Source organism: Cebidichthys violaceus, unplaced genomic scaffold (assembly GCF_023349555.1).
Source record: "Cebidichthys violaceus isolate CVI_PGR_0920_01 unplaced genomic scaffold, fCebVio1.0.p SCAF_20, whole genome shotgun sequence".
Classification (NCBI taxonomy): domain Eukaryota; kingdom Metazoa; phylum Chordata; class Actinopteri; order Perciformes; family Stichaeidae; genus Cebidichthys; species Cebidichthys violaceus.
Window position 1 is genome coordinate 6,983,169 of NW_027176373.1, and position 16,233 is coordinate 6,999,401.

Genomic DNA, 16,233 nt, shown 5'->3' on the forward strand with positions numbered 1-16,233 from the left:
ATGAAATTTTAAGGTACTCATGCGTTACTATTATATATTTCTATTATTATTTCTATTTTATGCAATTTCATACCTCTACTCTCCTACATTTATGTGACAACATATTTTACTAGTTATTTTGCAGATTCAGATTATTAATACAAAATATATATCATCTAATAAATGATAATTAATTACTAATGAATAAGCTACCCAGCAGTAAATAAAATAGCTGAAATTAGGGACACCTTCTGTAACAATAGGGATGCCTAAACATGAATGTATCACTAATTGTAATCCAGTTGGCCATTTCGCACTGGACTTTCATTTATAAGCATATTCTGATGCTACTTTCGAAGTCTACTTTTGCTTTTAAGTAAAATTCTGAATGCAGGACTTTAACTTGTATTTGTATTATTTTACTTACACGGTAGAATTGTTAATACCACCGTGTGTGTGTGTGTGTGTGTGTGTGTGTGTGTGTGTGTGTGTGTGTGTGTTTGTGTGTGTGTGTGCTATGTATATTTAAAATGATTATATGAAATCTGCCCGCTTACACTGTAGTATAGATAAATAATAGCACCAAATAGGCTGTCAGAATCTAGCGAGTCACAATTAACATTCCCTAGAAGGTGACTGTCCCGGGAGATTTTGAGGTGCATTTCTCGTCTCCCATGTTGATGCAGATGCTATGGAGCTCGCCTCCGTGCAAAATCCACGAGTTAATTAACCCACAGTCTGTAGCAACAATATGTAGCTTAATTAACTCTATTGCACACAGACCTTACTCACACATCAGAGCGTGTCCTACCTTTACACGAAACAGCTGCAATCAGTGAAAGTAAATCCTTTTCCATCCCCTCTCCGACAGTCCGAAAAAAAGCAAAGCATAACGCACGAAACAATCGCGCAGAAGTCGGTGGTGAAACGGACAATTCATGTGCACATATCCCGACGGGCAGTTGTCTACTAGGCTGCAGTGATCCTCGTAAAACTAAGAAGCTATTGCCCCAGTTCCCTGCACCTAACTAATGTAACCCTGAGTGCAGTGGGCTACTTCGACTTTATCTGCAATAGTTCTCCCAAAACTGTCGTTGAAACAGATAGGTGACACTTGCTGATTAAGGTTTTAAGTCCGAGATATGGTATTAAGAACATGTCGTTGAAGTTAGGAAGCGGTCAGCATCAGTTGTCGGTTCAGTGGGACCACTGAGCGCTCACAGGATGGAGGAGGCGGGCTGGTTAAGCTCCGATTGTTGCCGAGTGTAGCCGACAACATCCGGAAGTGTGTGTGCAGCAGTCTGCAGCTACCGCTCTCTATCTCACACACACACATACACACATACTCATACACACGAGCTTTTAGGGGTTAGTCACACATCTGGCCACCAGTTAAACTTGTTTCAGCCTTCATCATGTCCGTGTTGTGTTACAATAAGGGATGTGGACAGCGATTTGATCCCGAACAGAACCCAGGCGGTGAGTAGTACCTCAGTTAGCTAACGTTAACTACCGCTGTGCCCCGCGCCAGTGTGTTAGCAAGCTAACGTTAACCTCTGATGATCATCTAGAATGTTCTGCAGCGAGCAGGCCTGCTGGGCCCATGTAGCTAACCTGATATAACTGTAGCTGACTGGACCCAACACAGTAACAACTTCATTCACCAACACCGCTGTAGCTGATCATTCAGGAAGCTAATGGCACGCCTTGTGGACTTATCACCATGTTGTTAGCATGTTAAGCTCCTGTGATTAGCAGGTGAAGTTAGTCGGTAACGTTAGACTTTGCAGGACCATTGTCCCGTACAGGACACACAGTACGCCGGTTTAAAGTTTCAGAAACACGTAATTCAACCTTATTACTAGTTCCTCATTCTTTTCCCATGATCTTTATGTCAGTGGTATTGCGAAAAGATTTTAGTTTCAACTTGAAAAGACGGTCAACAGTGAGGTTCAGCTGTTAAGGGAAGTAACGTTACGTCTGTGTTCATGATTGAATGCTAATCAAATTGCTTGTTTTCTGCCACTTTCACATGTCAAGCAACGTTCAGTTCCACTTGTAATGAATGAGACATAAATACTGCAAAGTTATACCATACCGTGGGACCACCAATAAGCTGTAGGTTTGTAATTACAAACGTTATATTTTAGCATACCTGCACCTCAGCATGCAGTGATGCAAAACTAGGAGCATATTGTGTAGAAGTAGGATAAGATCATAAGAAGTAGGATAAGATCATAAGATAGTCATTTTCCTTAGTACAGTACCAAGCTGGCTTATGCCTGAGGAAAGCCCAAATATATTTTGAACCCACACTGTAAATATCAACAGTGTCCACAATAACCAGGGGTCTCCAAAATCAGAACATCTGACAAACATCTGTATAAAAAAAAAAAAAAAAAAAAAAAAATCATCATGAGCAAAGCTAATTATTCCCATCTCATTGTCTTTTGTCATGTTTGAGGCAATAGTTGATTTGGTGTTTACAGGTGTGCCACACATTTATAGCGTATATTGTTCGGTTGTATGTATAAGAAACCAATGTTTATGTGAAGACACTCATTTAAATGTAATTGAACATTCCAGGTGGTAACAGACCTCAGTGAGTCACTTAGTTCCTTTCGTAAGAAATGTCCTCCTTTGTCTTCAAGTAATATAACATTGAGTGTCTGGCAATACAAAAAAAGTCAATTTCTAAATCGGGTGCTTCTTCTCATAACAATGCAGTATATAATCATTACTTTTAGGGGTATGTAGGAAGTGTATAAGGCAACAGCATAGAAGGGTTAAGGCTCAGGCTGTGCTGTACTGTAAGGAACATTCTTGATTTATGGCGTCACCCAGCCAACTTTTTCTTCCTTCATTCAGCGGCCATTTATCTTGTAGGGCGGTTCCAAAAAAGAGGACATTTAAAAAAAATCATGCTGTACTTTTCAAATGAGGTAAATCTTAAATGAAGATTTGTCAAACTGTCTGATGGGTGTCATAAATCCAGACCATAAGGGTATGTATTTTGTGTGTTGCACTTCACAAGGACACAATGGAGATCATTTAAGTTTTATATCAGAGGTTGTGGAAATTGTTGTCTAATTCTTGATCAAACTGAATTTTTATACTGAGTATCAAAAACATATCTTTTGTGTTTTTAGTTTGCTACATCTGTCCACTGTTTTGTCTACAAATTATTCTTTATCAATGTCACTTTTGGACTGATGATCAGTTCTTGTTCGAAACACCAATGATGATCGTACTGTTTCTTACTTACTCGTTTCCTGTTAACTACTGAATTGCCTTCAGAAAGAGAATAAACATTTTTAATAGAAACGATAAGGGTAAATACTGTTAGGAGACACACATGGCCTGTACAGCTATCAAGTGGTTCTTGGAATAATACAGCTACCAACTCAGAGCACATTGTCGGATGAGTCTAACTTTTTCCTGTTAACTTTCTAAAATGACTTCAAACTCTAACCATGAGCACCTCGAGTCATTTTGACATGGAGGCAGCATCAGACATGGCTGACCCAACTTGTTTGATAAGTTTACCACATAAAAGGAAATGAAGACAAGACATCATGACGTTTTAGTGTTTCAACAAGAAGGGCTTGGTGCCCGCCACAGTTTTAAATTACTCTAAATTATTTGTAGTTGTTGATTCTCAAAATGTCTGCCACATTCAGAAACTACTTTTCTATAACTCTACTCATCATTCTGTAAAATCATTTTAAAGTGTACTTTGGAAGTTGAAATTTTTGTGTCGTTATTGAGACCCGAAAAGCTGCAAGTCTATAAACGGTTTCCGTGTTGTTCTATGCTGGTGTAGGTGACGGGGTTCACCACATATATTTCCTATAAATGAATCAAAGTTGTTCATTTTTCACAGATGGCTGCACCTATCATCCAGGAGTCCCAGTATTCCACGATGCATTGAAGGTAAGATGCCTGAAAAAGCACAGTGAGCTCATTGTCTTGTTATCTGGTCAAAGTTAATGTCCATCTGTCTTTCTACAGGGATGGTCCTGCTGCAAGAGAAGAACTACCGACTTCTCCGACTTCCTCAGCATTGTTGTAAGTTTCAGTTTCTGTTTTAATCCATACTTTTAAATCCTCCGAGGTCATGTTTCCATTGTCTATTGTTTTCATAGGCATCGACTGCCACTTTTGCTTTGGCCATGTCGGCCTGAGCGCTCATCGTTTGAGAGTCTAACACGGTGACTTTCTCCTCCGCAGGGCTGCACTAAAGGTCCCCACAACAAGGAGAAGCCACCTGAGCCGGTGAAACCAGATGTGACGTCATCGGTAGAAAAGAAAGACGCAGATGACCAAAAACCAAAGTTTAACGAGTACATCATCTCGGCACCGATGCCTCAGGAAGCGATACGCAGACCAAGGTTGTACAGTTTTTTTTTATATATATTTTAATCAATACCAGAGGAATACCCTAAGCTCTCATTACTTTTAAAGTAAAGCAAAAAAATTGTATATAACATATGTAATCCAACAATTTTACCAGATCACATTTAAAGGAAACAAACAAAAATAACACTTTTTCCATTCAGCACATCAACAGGACTTTCAGTTTAAAACTATATATCCTTATTATCCCACATATTACATTCTGCTCTGAGTTATTGTGGTTCAGTATGAAATGCATAAAAGGATAGCTGCATTATCCGAGGTATTAAATCAGCCTGAATACTGAGGATCCACAGGCTAGTGGGAGGTGTTCTCTCGTCTTTTACTCTGGATGCTTCCCAACAGAGTTCAAAAGAACACGGACAAGCGCCTGATGAAGCGATTACTACTGAATAGGGAAACTCCTTTCAAGCAGTGTATGGCTCTTAGCCTGGCTGCGTACAACAGACCTCATTCTGAACTGATGTTGCCAACAATGTATTCCTTACTTAAAGTTTAAAATTCAGAATACCCTTTTAATTAGTTTGTAATTAACAAATTAATTACAAACAAATACATTTTCTCCCTTCCTTTCTTAATGTTTCGATTCTAATAGATGTGTTACTGTTGCAGTGCTGATGAGCCGATGGTGAGATTGCAGCAAAAGGTCTCTACTTCTCTGAAGCAGGCTCTGGAGAGACTGAAGCTTTCTGAAAATCCGTCAGAGAAGAAAGGTGATAGCAGAGCGTTATCTTCCCCGTCTTTCTCCTCGTGTCTCTTCCATGTTTTTAGACCTCTTTATCATAGACTGTCTACCATCCATTACCATCTTCTTCTTGTTACAGCAGACAGGAAGGTCATGTTGACAGGGGGAAGTTAATGGATGGCCTCTGGGAGTTCATGGCGTTTGAGTTAAAGATGGCAGGGACGGGACAACACATCATAGCTGCGGATGCATTTTTTAGATCCGAACATCCGAGTCAGTTTTTTTTTTTTCTTCATTTCTGTCTCTCCTTTTTTTCTAGAGGAAGATACTGACGAGATCAAGATTGGAACATCCTGTAAAAATGGAGGATGTACTAAAGTAGGTGAATGTGTGCCTGTATATTTGGGAAAACATGCTGAAATAGATTCTCATGGTGTTGAACTTTATCCATTTTTATCCATACCTCTGTAGGGCTTTGGCAATAGCAGCTGAAATGTTTTAATTTATTTACTTTAAATTCATGCTGAATTTGTGGATTCCGCCATATAAATTTCACCGCCTTCTCCGCTTTTTGTAAGCCAATTTCAATTGACGTATTTCAAGAAATCTATGACAGATGTCATTAAATGAAAACATAAACAAATCACGATACCGCCCCAAAAGAGCTCGACGCTCTGGGTAAGGTGAAACAGATGCAGCTGGTTTTTCCTCCTCCATGTTTGCTCTGAGACGGATGCAATGCTACATTTCTTGCTCAAGCTAATCGGGCCTGTCAGAGCAGAAACTCACAGATTAGAACATAAATTGTAAAGAAAATTTGCATTGGCGGGTTTTGTAGAAGCTTGGAGTGGGACTTAAATCATTTAAAACAATTATGTAAATCACTTCAACTGATGTGATTGAAAGCATGGGATATTCTCTCACGGGCTGCCTGCTTTTCGGTTGATTAATCAGTTAAAGTCTTGGTGGAGTCTAAATTGGTCTCTTTAAACTTCTTCCAAAGTCAAGGAGAACAAGATATTAGTCGTTATTCATTCTCATAAATGTGTGCTATACAATAAAGCCGTATTTGTATTTTTGCTCACAAAAACAATCTACTTCAATCTTTTGAACCACACCTTTTGCTGTCATCTTCAGAGTTTTGATGGACCTGCAAGTGATTCGGATGTGTGCTTGTACCACTCTGGATTTCCTATCTTCCATGAAGGGTTAGTAATATGGAAAAATACTGCGTTTCTCGGTATTGACATGAAATAGCAGATATGCTCTGGAAACTGTAAAAGAAGTGTGATGAGTGACACTAGTATTTTCCTGTTAGTCTTGTTCACTGCTTCTCTTGAGTGACACGTTATTGACTGCTAAAGAAATCCAGCAAGTGAATGTCTTTCCTGCATCTCCAGGATGAAATACTGGAGCTGCTGTAAGAGGAAAACCTCCGACTTTAACACCTTCCTCTCTCAAGAGGGCTGTACCAAGGGAACACATCTATGGAGGAAAAAAGACACGGTAGGTTTGACAGCTAGTGATTATCTACGTGTGCCTCAGCTCTAAACACTGGCACAGAGAGGAGACGATGCTTTGTGGTGGAGACTGAATGGCTGAATTATGAATCTGTGTCTCAAATAACCAAACAATCTCCACGCAGGGTAAGAAAGTGGTTCCATGTCGGTTCGACTGGCACCAGACGGGGGCGCAGGTCATCGTCTCTATCTACGCCAAGAACGCTGTCCCAGAGCTATGCTACGTGGAGGCAAACAGCACCACGGTGAGGGATATATCAGTCTGTCAGATGATTTCTGTCCATATCTAAACTGCTTAGTTCTGGATTGTGTTCTCCTCAACCTAATGTTTTATTTCTCTTTTCTCCCTTCAGCTCGACATCCGTGTTATATTTGAGGGAGAGAAGGAATTTGCTCAAAAAATCAGCTTGTGGGGAGTAAGTAGAGCATCACTTTTACACTGATGTTAAGTCAGTCTTGCTACATGCCGGTTTTAATACATGTATTTATTTTGTACAGCATTCCAGACACTGCAATACAGCATACTTTCATGGTCGATAATAGGTCTTAATATTTGATTTGTTGCTGATCTTCACGGGGGTCTTTGCAGTTATAATTCAATATGACAGTAACCATTTCCACCTGAATTAGGGCCGATATGGCTTATAAATCATATGTCCATATTGTTAGGCTGCTGCGATATACAATGTATATATCTCAATATTTTCATATTTTTTTCTAAAATAACAAAACTGTTGGATTTAACCCGTTGATCATGACAACGTGATCATTCTTGCGAAATAATTTAAACACCCTGAGGTGGTGTACTGTCATTTTGAAGTAAGATTGGTCTTTAAAAATGCATGCTTTTGTTCCCATTTTTGATCTCACTTCTTTTGCTCTCTTCAGGCCCTTTCCTTGTTCCCTTTTCCCCTCCAGATATAAAAACACACACTCCATACGCACACCTATGCTCATACGCCACACACACTCGCCCAGGAGAGTATGATTGTGAGAGGGAGAGAGAGAGAAGCAAAACGCCAAAGCAAGTCTCGTGCTGGCGGCCTAAAAAAAATGACGCAACAATTAATATTTGTACTCAATGTTATTTGCAACATCCCACATGGAACGAGCCGCAATACGTTGAGTATATTTGATATATCGCCCACCCCTAATCTGAATATACACCACTAGTTCAACATTACTTGAAACTGTTCATAACTCACTCTTGTTTTCCAGACCAGCTTAAATGGGAAAGGAACTAAGCCGTATTTGTCACTTTCACTTTCCCTTGCAGGTGATAGATGTGAGTAAAAGCATAATAAACATGATGGCCGCCAAGATCGAGATAGCCATGAATAAGTCTGAGCCCATGTCATGGGCTCGTCTGGACCTTCCTCCCCCGCCCCCGCCCAAGGAGACGGAGCAGGAAAAAGAGGAGACTGACAGCGAGGATGAAGATGAATGATGAAGAATTACAAACATAGTGTGTATTTTCAGCTGAATCAAAGGCCATACAGTCCATTCCTTACCTCTTCAAAGAGTCGCCTTCTTTTGCTCTCTTGGAACTTTGGCCTCTACTCTTGAACATTACAGTGTTTCCCCTTTCATTCTGTTTTGTCAACTTTTTTGATTTTGGTTCTTTTATTAGTCATTATATATCTTTGAATGCTCAAAAATCACAATTACAGTTTTTCACTGAAGTATTGAATGATTAACTGGGTAAACATTGACATTTAGCAGATTTTTCATCAAGTCAGATGATGACACTTGTTAATTGCAATAAAACTACACAATAAGATAGGAGTCAGGTGGGACCATGCTTAAACTCAGACTCATAAAGCCTTTTACGTGGACTGCTCACATCAAGTCATTGTAATGGACCACAACTGTGACCATCCTTTGTATCCACGATGTTTGGGAAAAGATTCATTCCGTCCTGCAATTTCATAAATTGTTTAAATGATTGCATTGATCATCCATCATTATCACATCAGACTGAATGTTGCAATTTTATATATATATATATATATATATATATATATATATATATTTCTGTGTGTGTGACAATGAAGCTGCTCTATCTAGTTTGAGTAAGAAATTTGGATCTCTAAGATGTCCACACCTGTATACGGATTTATTCTGAATAAATTGTTATAAGAAATACAACAGTTCCTTGAGACTCTTAAACATGTTCTCCGACTACCCCACCTTTTTTGTTCCAAATTAGTTTTTTTACATGATTATACCTAATAATCCTAATTAATTTTTTACAAATGTTGTCTCTAAACAATCACCGCTGTATTTATCTCCTCATTTCTTGTCAAAGCAACCTAGCGCAATTTTGTAATGAGAATGTACTGTAATATCTGAGAATTCCAATTGAATACAATGTATTTTTCAGCAAAGTAGGCCTACTGTGTTATAAAAGGTCATGCTGGATCAGTGGTTCTCCACCTTCTCGAGTCGCACCCTCGCAGAGTTATCAGGTTGGTGTTCGCGACCCCTAGGCGTCTTTGATGCATTTTGTGACATTTTCTCTCGCTGACCCTCCTCAAGTTACTCATGTGCACGCACACACACTTTGCCTTTCTTAACCACACTCAATAAAATATATTCAAATGCAAATTATATCACTGCTACAGGCAATGTAAAGTCAAAACCATTCCCCTGTCTAAAATGAAAATGTATTAATGTTATTTCCTCCACAACCATTTGGTGACCAGCGATAATTATCTTGCGTCCAGGTTGAGAACTACTGTGCTAGACAGCATGCTTCAAAGGCTATGAATGTATGAATTCAATTTGGATGAATGACATCATGACGTCCGGGTAAAATGATGATTTGGGAACCAATTTATCTTACTAAAAATAAACGTTTGTGTTGAACCTTTAAAACTGGGGTGAGGTATACTGCGGATATTTCTCACACACAGTATATGCAACCAAGTTTTGTTAGAGTGGTATTCAGGCCAGACTCTTCCAACAGTTGTGACCCGGTGAAACGAAACACCTCTTGAATTAAAGAAGGTGTGACCTTTCAAGGGAAGATTTTGATCCATATGCATCTTTGGGAATTGCAGTGACTTTTGCAAATGTCATAAAGTTGTTAAAACTATATGACATAACTTTAAGGTTAGAATATTGAAGTACGTCCCCAATGCCGCGGAGATGTCTCAGACCTTGACATCTATGCAGACACTATCACCTTTTTCTCTTTCCAGAAGCACGCCTCACACCACAAACATTAATCAATTTAAATGTTAATTAAAACGTGGTGCAGTCTAACTCCCACACAAAGATAATAAAAGAAAGTCCCCCAAGGCTTTGGTGAATTCATCTGAAGAGTTTGTGTTTCTGACTGAATGGCAATTGGATGCATGTTTCTTCAATAATAAATGGCTGCATACATGACTGATGCAACAAACTGCAGAGCCTTATTTTGAAGGTAATCAGCTAAATCCATGTTAACTATAGAGAATAACTGTGAAAAGGCATTGTGAGATATTTCCATGACAGAAAGCATGAATGTAGCAGACACTAAGTCTGAAGTGAGCAAGAATTTACAAGTTGTGGGTGGAACATGATCGAAGTTTAACATCTCTTAACCCATTTTAAAATGTCCTCCATGCACAGTTTCTTACTCTTTTATTACAGTTTAAATACATTGTCAAAAACAAAGATTATAGACTAATTTCAATTAGTTAATAATGTATAATTCACAGTGCTTTGATGTTAAAATTCATAGATGAGTGCGTCACTACACAGAGCTGGCTGTGCCTTCAGATAGTTGTTTGGTAGTTACAGTGTTTGGTTTCCTCTGTGTCACTGCTGCAGATAAGTGGCTGTCTCTCTGGGAGAGCAAATAAGTTTTTCCACTTGTTCACACGCAGCCAAGGCGACCCTCCGTATCGCCGTTTTGCAGTTAGGACGGCAGCAGCTATGGTCGCTGCTGCAATTCCTCCACAAAGCCCTGCAATCAGAAGCCAGGGCCACACGCCCTGCAATTCCTCCAGGTAAGGACGCATGGATTCTGCTAGCCTCTGGTCTGGAAAAAAGATGGAAGTGATCACAGGAAATTACGTAAAATGTTTGCGATTACTTGAGTCAAACAAGATAGTGTACAACCTAAATCTGAGTGTGATATCCTTTTGAGTTTTAATGCACTTTAGTTTTAAATAGATTCAACAGATAGAGTTCTGAAAATGCAGAGAGAATGAAAACAGACAGAGATTTTTCAAATGCCAATCAATGTAGAAAATAGGAGAAAAAAAAAGCTACATTTAGATAGAACTTACTAGCATCCAGCAGATATGAATATTCATATCCCAGGTCTTTGCTGGAGATGAAGAATTCTCTGTTTCTGTGGAGGGGCAGGAAGGGCACCATGTGGTATTCGCTGTTGTGCCCTATGGGAGCATCAGAGTCTGGATACTGTGATGGAGACGGTCTATGCCTCCTGAGCCACTGCTCATAAATGCTTTCATAGAGAAGGAAAACAATGTAAAGCAAGTGTGTGAGTTCACTCAGATTATATAATGTGTGTGTGTGTGTGTGTGTGTGTGTGTGTGTGTGTGTGTGTGTGTGTGTGTGTGTGTGTGTGCGTGTGTGTGTGTGCCTCACCTGTCAACAAAAGCGTGGTGAAGAAGGAATATGGGGTCATTTGCTGAGCCCTGCACTGAGGACATGGATCCATTCATGAACACGTGAAGAGCAGCATGCATGCCCATGTGAGAACTGTTTCCTAACCCAGTCTGAGGATCCCCGAATCCTGGAAAATGAGAAGTATTTAATTAGAATTGACAAAGGTGGCAGCAGCATGTAGTTGTTAGGACAACAGAAGCTTTTGCTGTAAAATGAGATATTGTAATTTTTTTATTTTAAATGGCATTAGAGTCATAGTATTGTATGACATAAAAAAACACATACATGTTGTATAAATGCCCTGTTGTATGAAAAAGTAATTACAAAAGTAAAGAGCAGCATACAGAGTAGTATACACACCGAGCACATTACAAGGACTAGACAGACAGAATTTGAACACGGTGAGAGCAGCTGTGCAGTGAAGCTCTGTATATAATTTAGGATGGAGCAGTGTGTGTGTGTGTGTGTGTGTGTGTGTGTGTGTGTGTGTGTGTGTGTGTGTGTGTGTGTGTGTGTGTGTGTGCATTTATAGTCAAGCTTATCTGACCTTCCAGAGTGTTCCTGAAGCTCATGTTGGCGCCGCGGTCCATAGCTCCGGTGTCATAGTTGGTCAGACTGAGAGTGAACTCCACCTCTGCTGAAGTTGGTAATCGTTCAACCACGTTACGGTTGTGGTTTCCAGGGTTGCGACGCAATGGGCCTTCTCCCCGAGCATCACACAACATACCTCTGTCACTGTACTCCACTGCTCGGGAGCACAGTACCTGTTGATGGAGGCGCACAGCAATACAGCACATTAAGGCACCACAACAAATCACAGAAATAAAGTCAGTTGGTTGTTTGCAAAGTATTTCTTGTTGCTTGAAATAGGTTACACTGAGTTTGAAAATGGCCCTGCTATTACTGTGTTAGGTGAATTCATTACAATCCTCTTGATCAAATCATATGGTTTTACTCAAGCAGCTTTAAAAGCTGTAAATGCCCTGAAAAAATGTTTTATACATGTATTCATTTAAAATTAGGATACCATGAGCCAGCATTGATATCAATTTGAATTGCTCTTTATTTGTATTATATTTTAAGTAAAATGTCTGAATGTGTAGAGAATAAGCAAGACATTAGGACTGAATTCGACTTCAATAGTGTACGTGAAAAGTCATTCCTCTACACATACATAGGCCTATTACTGCATGTCATAAGAAAAGAAAAGCTAAAGGGCAGGGATCACCACTTTTAGTTTTACTTGATTGTGTTTACCCTCCAAGAAGAGAAGACCGAGCCCGGACTGAGAAGACTGGGATCATGGGGGCTCCGGTCCCCCATCAGCTCGTCCGTGCACACGTCACACCCCTGGGCATCCCTCCAGTCCCAGTACGGGATGGTGAAGCTCATGTCTCCGGTCAGCTTCCTGATCTCGTGCTCCCAGTGCAGCAGGTATACGCGGTGCCACGGGAGGAACGCAGGCGCCCAGTGGGCAAAGTCCACATCGGTCCACACATTGCCCGGCCCGCCCAACAGTGCGTCCCGGGACACATAGTAATGCATCCACACAAACACGTCGTACGAAGACACTTCCGCGAACATCGGGTTGGAGCCGTTCTCCATCTCCTGGTAAGTCCCGGTGGCCACAACGTAGTCCCTGCTGATCGTCTGCTTGGCCAAGTTCAGGTAAGACACAAGCCTGATCCTCTCGGCTCTGGAAAGGTGAAATATGTTCCTCCTCAGAGACTCCCTCCTCTCATTGCAGTTCACCCCAAAGTAGCCAAACTTACAGTCCGCGCAGCTGAAACCCATAAAGTTGCCTGTGCACTGGCAAGTCCGGTTGTAGAAAACCAAGGGCCACTTCTCCCTGTCGTCCAACCCGGAGAAGGGGTACTGCGGTCCGTCGGGCTTGTCCGGCACCTCCACATCGTTGCAGAAGCCCCGACCCGAGCTGGCCCCGCAGGGCGAACCGTCTCCCTCCCATGACGGGCAGCACTCCTTTGTGCGCAAGACCTCACGGGTGGCACATAGACGGGGGAATTGTTGATAGGAGGGTACAAAACACAGCACGAAATAAATGACTGTAAGTTGCCACATTACAGCAATGTTGTCGCCTACTTCGGAGGCGGCAAGTAGTCACGAATGCACAAAGTCGGTAAGGCCCAAGTTGTTGAATTGAAAGGGCTTAAATACTTCTTTGGAGTTTTCTCCGGGCAACCCCTCCTTTTTGTTGAGCGAGTCACATGCCGCTTAACCCTTAGGGTGAAGCTTACCCCATGAGGGGCGCAATCAGTAGAAATACAAACATCCGAAGACTGCAGCCAACTCTTTCCAGAGAGAAAAAAAGGAATTACTGTGACGTATATTGAGTATAGCATTTCTAAATAGGGATTTTTTTTAAAGGCCTAAAGCGTTCACTTTCCACTTAAATTATATAATGATAGAACTAAAAGATATCACTCAAAACAAGAATCCCTGATTGTCATATAGGGGCATGTGAAGGCCTATAATATCAATAACTGAGGGTCCTAATATAAGCCCATATTGTGTTGTTACAATGATTTTACAGTGGTTGTATGCTGGGGATCGCGGTCTGGTTTATTAGACGAGTCATTGCAACACAGGCGGACCTCATGATGTCTCCACAAACACATGATGCTTCAAATAAAGTAAACTGTTATTCTTGGAATTAAATCCCCACGTCAATACTGGAACCACAGAGTGAGAGAGACAGAGGACGAGGAGAGAAATAAAATACACGTAATAGAGTCAAATCACCAGTGGCCATCCACAAATGAACAATTAAACTTCTAAGGGGCCAACATATTTACACACTGCAGTCAAGTGGGCTAATGAATAATAAGCCCCAGTTTGAATTCAAAGAGCTTTTTAAACGCTTTGAAAAACATATAAAAGAAGGTAGTTTTAATTGCACATTTGTCAAAAACTAAAACTGTAATATTTTTGGTGTTTTGTCACACGCAAAGTGTTTCCAACGATCCCTTTCATCAAATCACGTTAGTGGATTTTTTTTGACTGTGTGGTCATATGACCCCACAAAACCGGAAATTATTACCTTCGGCGTAAACTAATGCAGGAACCTAAAACAAGGGATTCACTGAGAACAAGCAAAGTATGATAAAAGCAAGTTATTGCCTAAAGCAAGAATATGTGGTTTATATTTGTACGCTTTCTGTGAAGACAACTTTGATGACTTTTGAGCTTCTCAGTATACTTGCTCACATGGTCTTCTACACCTAAGACCATAGCCGCTGTGTGCCCTCGTAGTAAAACTTGTAGTCTAATATTTCTGGAACTCTTTGAAAAGTGATATTTGTAGAGCAGGAACGTCGATAACAGCAGACAAATCCCCACCAGATGGCGCCATGCGACTAATTCCAATACCCATTTCTCTATCGAAATGACCGCTCACCATCTTCTCTTTCTCTGTCTCCACAGGCAACGAAACAAACCAGACTTTTGCAGGAAAATAAATCATTAATTTGGCTCCTGGTAATGAATCGACATGTAGCAACATCTTCAATCACACATTTGAGCTCCCTTTGATTTTCAAAACATCCTCTGTAAAGATTGTCGTTATTGAATATGCGTCACACATCTTAGCTTATTCACACTTCATTTCCCCTGTGCTAATTAACTGTGACTTTAAACTACGTTATTTAGCTGGTAGCCTGCTGAAAGCCCTGATGATGCATGCATCTTACACCAGAAACCACTGGATTGTTCACATGTCAGATGAAGCTATATAAATGAGTTACTGTGAGTTCCTCATATGTCATTGTACCCAAACTGCATAGATCAATGTGTTTTCTCGTGTGGTGTAGCCTTTCTAAGGATGTTTCATCATCTGGACCACTAATGCTTGCTGCATTCCCTAACCTGGTCATGATTTGTTAGTTAGTGGTATCAAATGAAGATACAACATTTTTCACTCACTGTTGTCACCATGCTGAAGCTACATGTCAATTGTGTGATTTGCTATGTTCAGATTATTTCCTGGTTTTCCACTACATATGAAGCGAAGTGTCACAAAACATCGTTTTATAATTTAATTGCATGTTAGTTTGAGAGGATACTTTGTATCTCACCTATTCGTAATTGACCTCTTTATCAAACCAATATTATTCCCTCTCTAACAACAAAGACCTTCTGGTTTGGTAACACTGATTATTTTTCCATTTAAATTACTTTGATTCAAGAACTGGGTCCCGATCTTTAAAGAAGCAGGCTATTGAAGTGTTTGAGAAATACACTTTGTATTATACAAAGGGACCTTTAGTTATGTTTGGAGTCATTCTGACCTGAGGGAAGAAAGGGAAAGGGCTTCAGTGGAAGTGCATTAAAGGATCTTTTCTGTCCCGGACGCTATCATTTTCCATTCAGAAGAACCCCAATCATGTCTCTTTGAACAGACTTTAATGACTAACTGAATATTGAAAGAAAAGTCATAAAGCATTAAGGAGAATATAATAAAATACAATTTCAAACTGAACTTAGGCACCATAAGGTCAGCCACAAAACAAAGCCATTCATACCAACCTGTAGACATCGAATATGGCCGCTGTTTTTTGTATCTTTATCAACGATTTTTAAAAGTGACGGGAGAAGAATCCTGAAATGTTAAATGTAACTTTCCAGTTAAAGAGAATCATCCTGTTTCAGTGTCTGATTGATTATTAATTGATCATGTCGAGTCGGTTACCACAGTTACACTAAAACGGTGAAAACGAGAGGGATTGGTGTCATCAAGAACTACAAGTTTAAGAGAAAGAGAACTGGGTCCCAATCGCCGATGATCACGTTCCATAAAAAACGCCACTGTTGGTGCTTTAACTTGTATTTGTTAAGGATGTGAATCTTTAACGTTCATCCTTCATATGAGCCTCGCCTCCCTTAGCTTTCTACAGTTATGCTCATTTAGTCACTGTTGATGCTCCATGCGCTCCACTGTTTTGGAGTAGGAGGAGGAGGAGGTGGAGAAGGAGGGGGGGCGCGCCGTGTGCGTCA

General features: G+C 40.4%; 2 protein-coding genes across 2 annotated transcripts; one reads left to right on the forward strand and one right to left on the reverse strand.

The window, feature by feature from the left end:
* Window positions 1-1,255: 1,255 nt before the first annotated feature.
* On the forward strand, window positions 1,256-9,993 carry chordc1b (cysteine and histidine-rich domain (CHORD) containing 1b). The gene is made up of 11 exons (XM_068715927.1): window positions 1,256-1,458; window positions 3,863-3,912; window positions 3,991-4,047; window positions 4,210-4,370; window positions 5,008-5,108; window positions 5,400-5,458; window positions 6,218-6,288; window positions 6,481-6,586; window positions 6,726-6,845; window positions 6,954-7,016; window positions 7,877-9,993. Exons 1-11 carry the CDS (start codon window positions 1,395-1,397, stop codon window positions 8,045-8,047), a joined length of 1,023 nt encoding a protein of 340 aa, XP_068572028.1. The 5' UTR covers window positions 1,256-1,394; the 3' UTR covers window positions 8,048-9,993.
* Window positions 9,994-10,254: 261 nt separating this feature from the next.
* LOC137876404 (tyrosinase-like) lies at window positions 10,255-13,417 on the reverse strand. The gene is made up of 5 exons (XM_068715929.1): window positions 12,481-13,417; window positions 11,771-11,987; window positions 11,203-11,350; window positions 10,878-11,059; window positions 10,255-10,627 (listed from the first exon to the last, which is right to left on the reverse strand). The coding sequence occupies exons 1-5, from the start codon at window positions 13,300-13,302 to the stop codon at window positions 10,362-10,364; spliced, it is 1,635 nt and encodes a 544-aa protein (XP_068572030.1). The 5' UTR covers window positions 13,303-13,417; the 3' UTR covers window positions 10,255-10,361.
* Window positions 13,418-16,233: the final 2,816 nt, after the last annotated feature.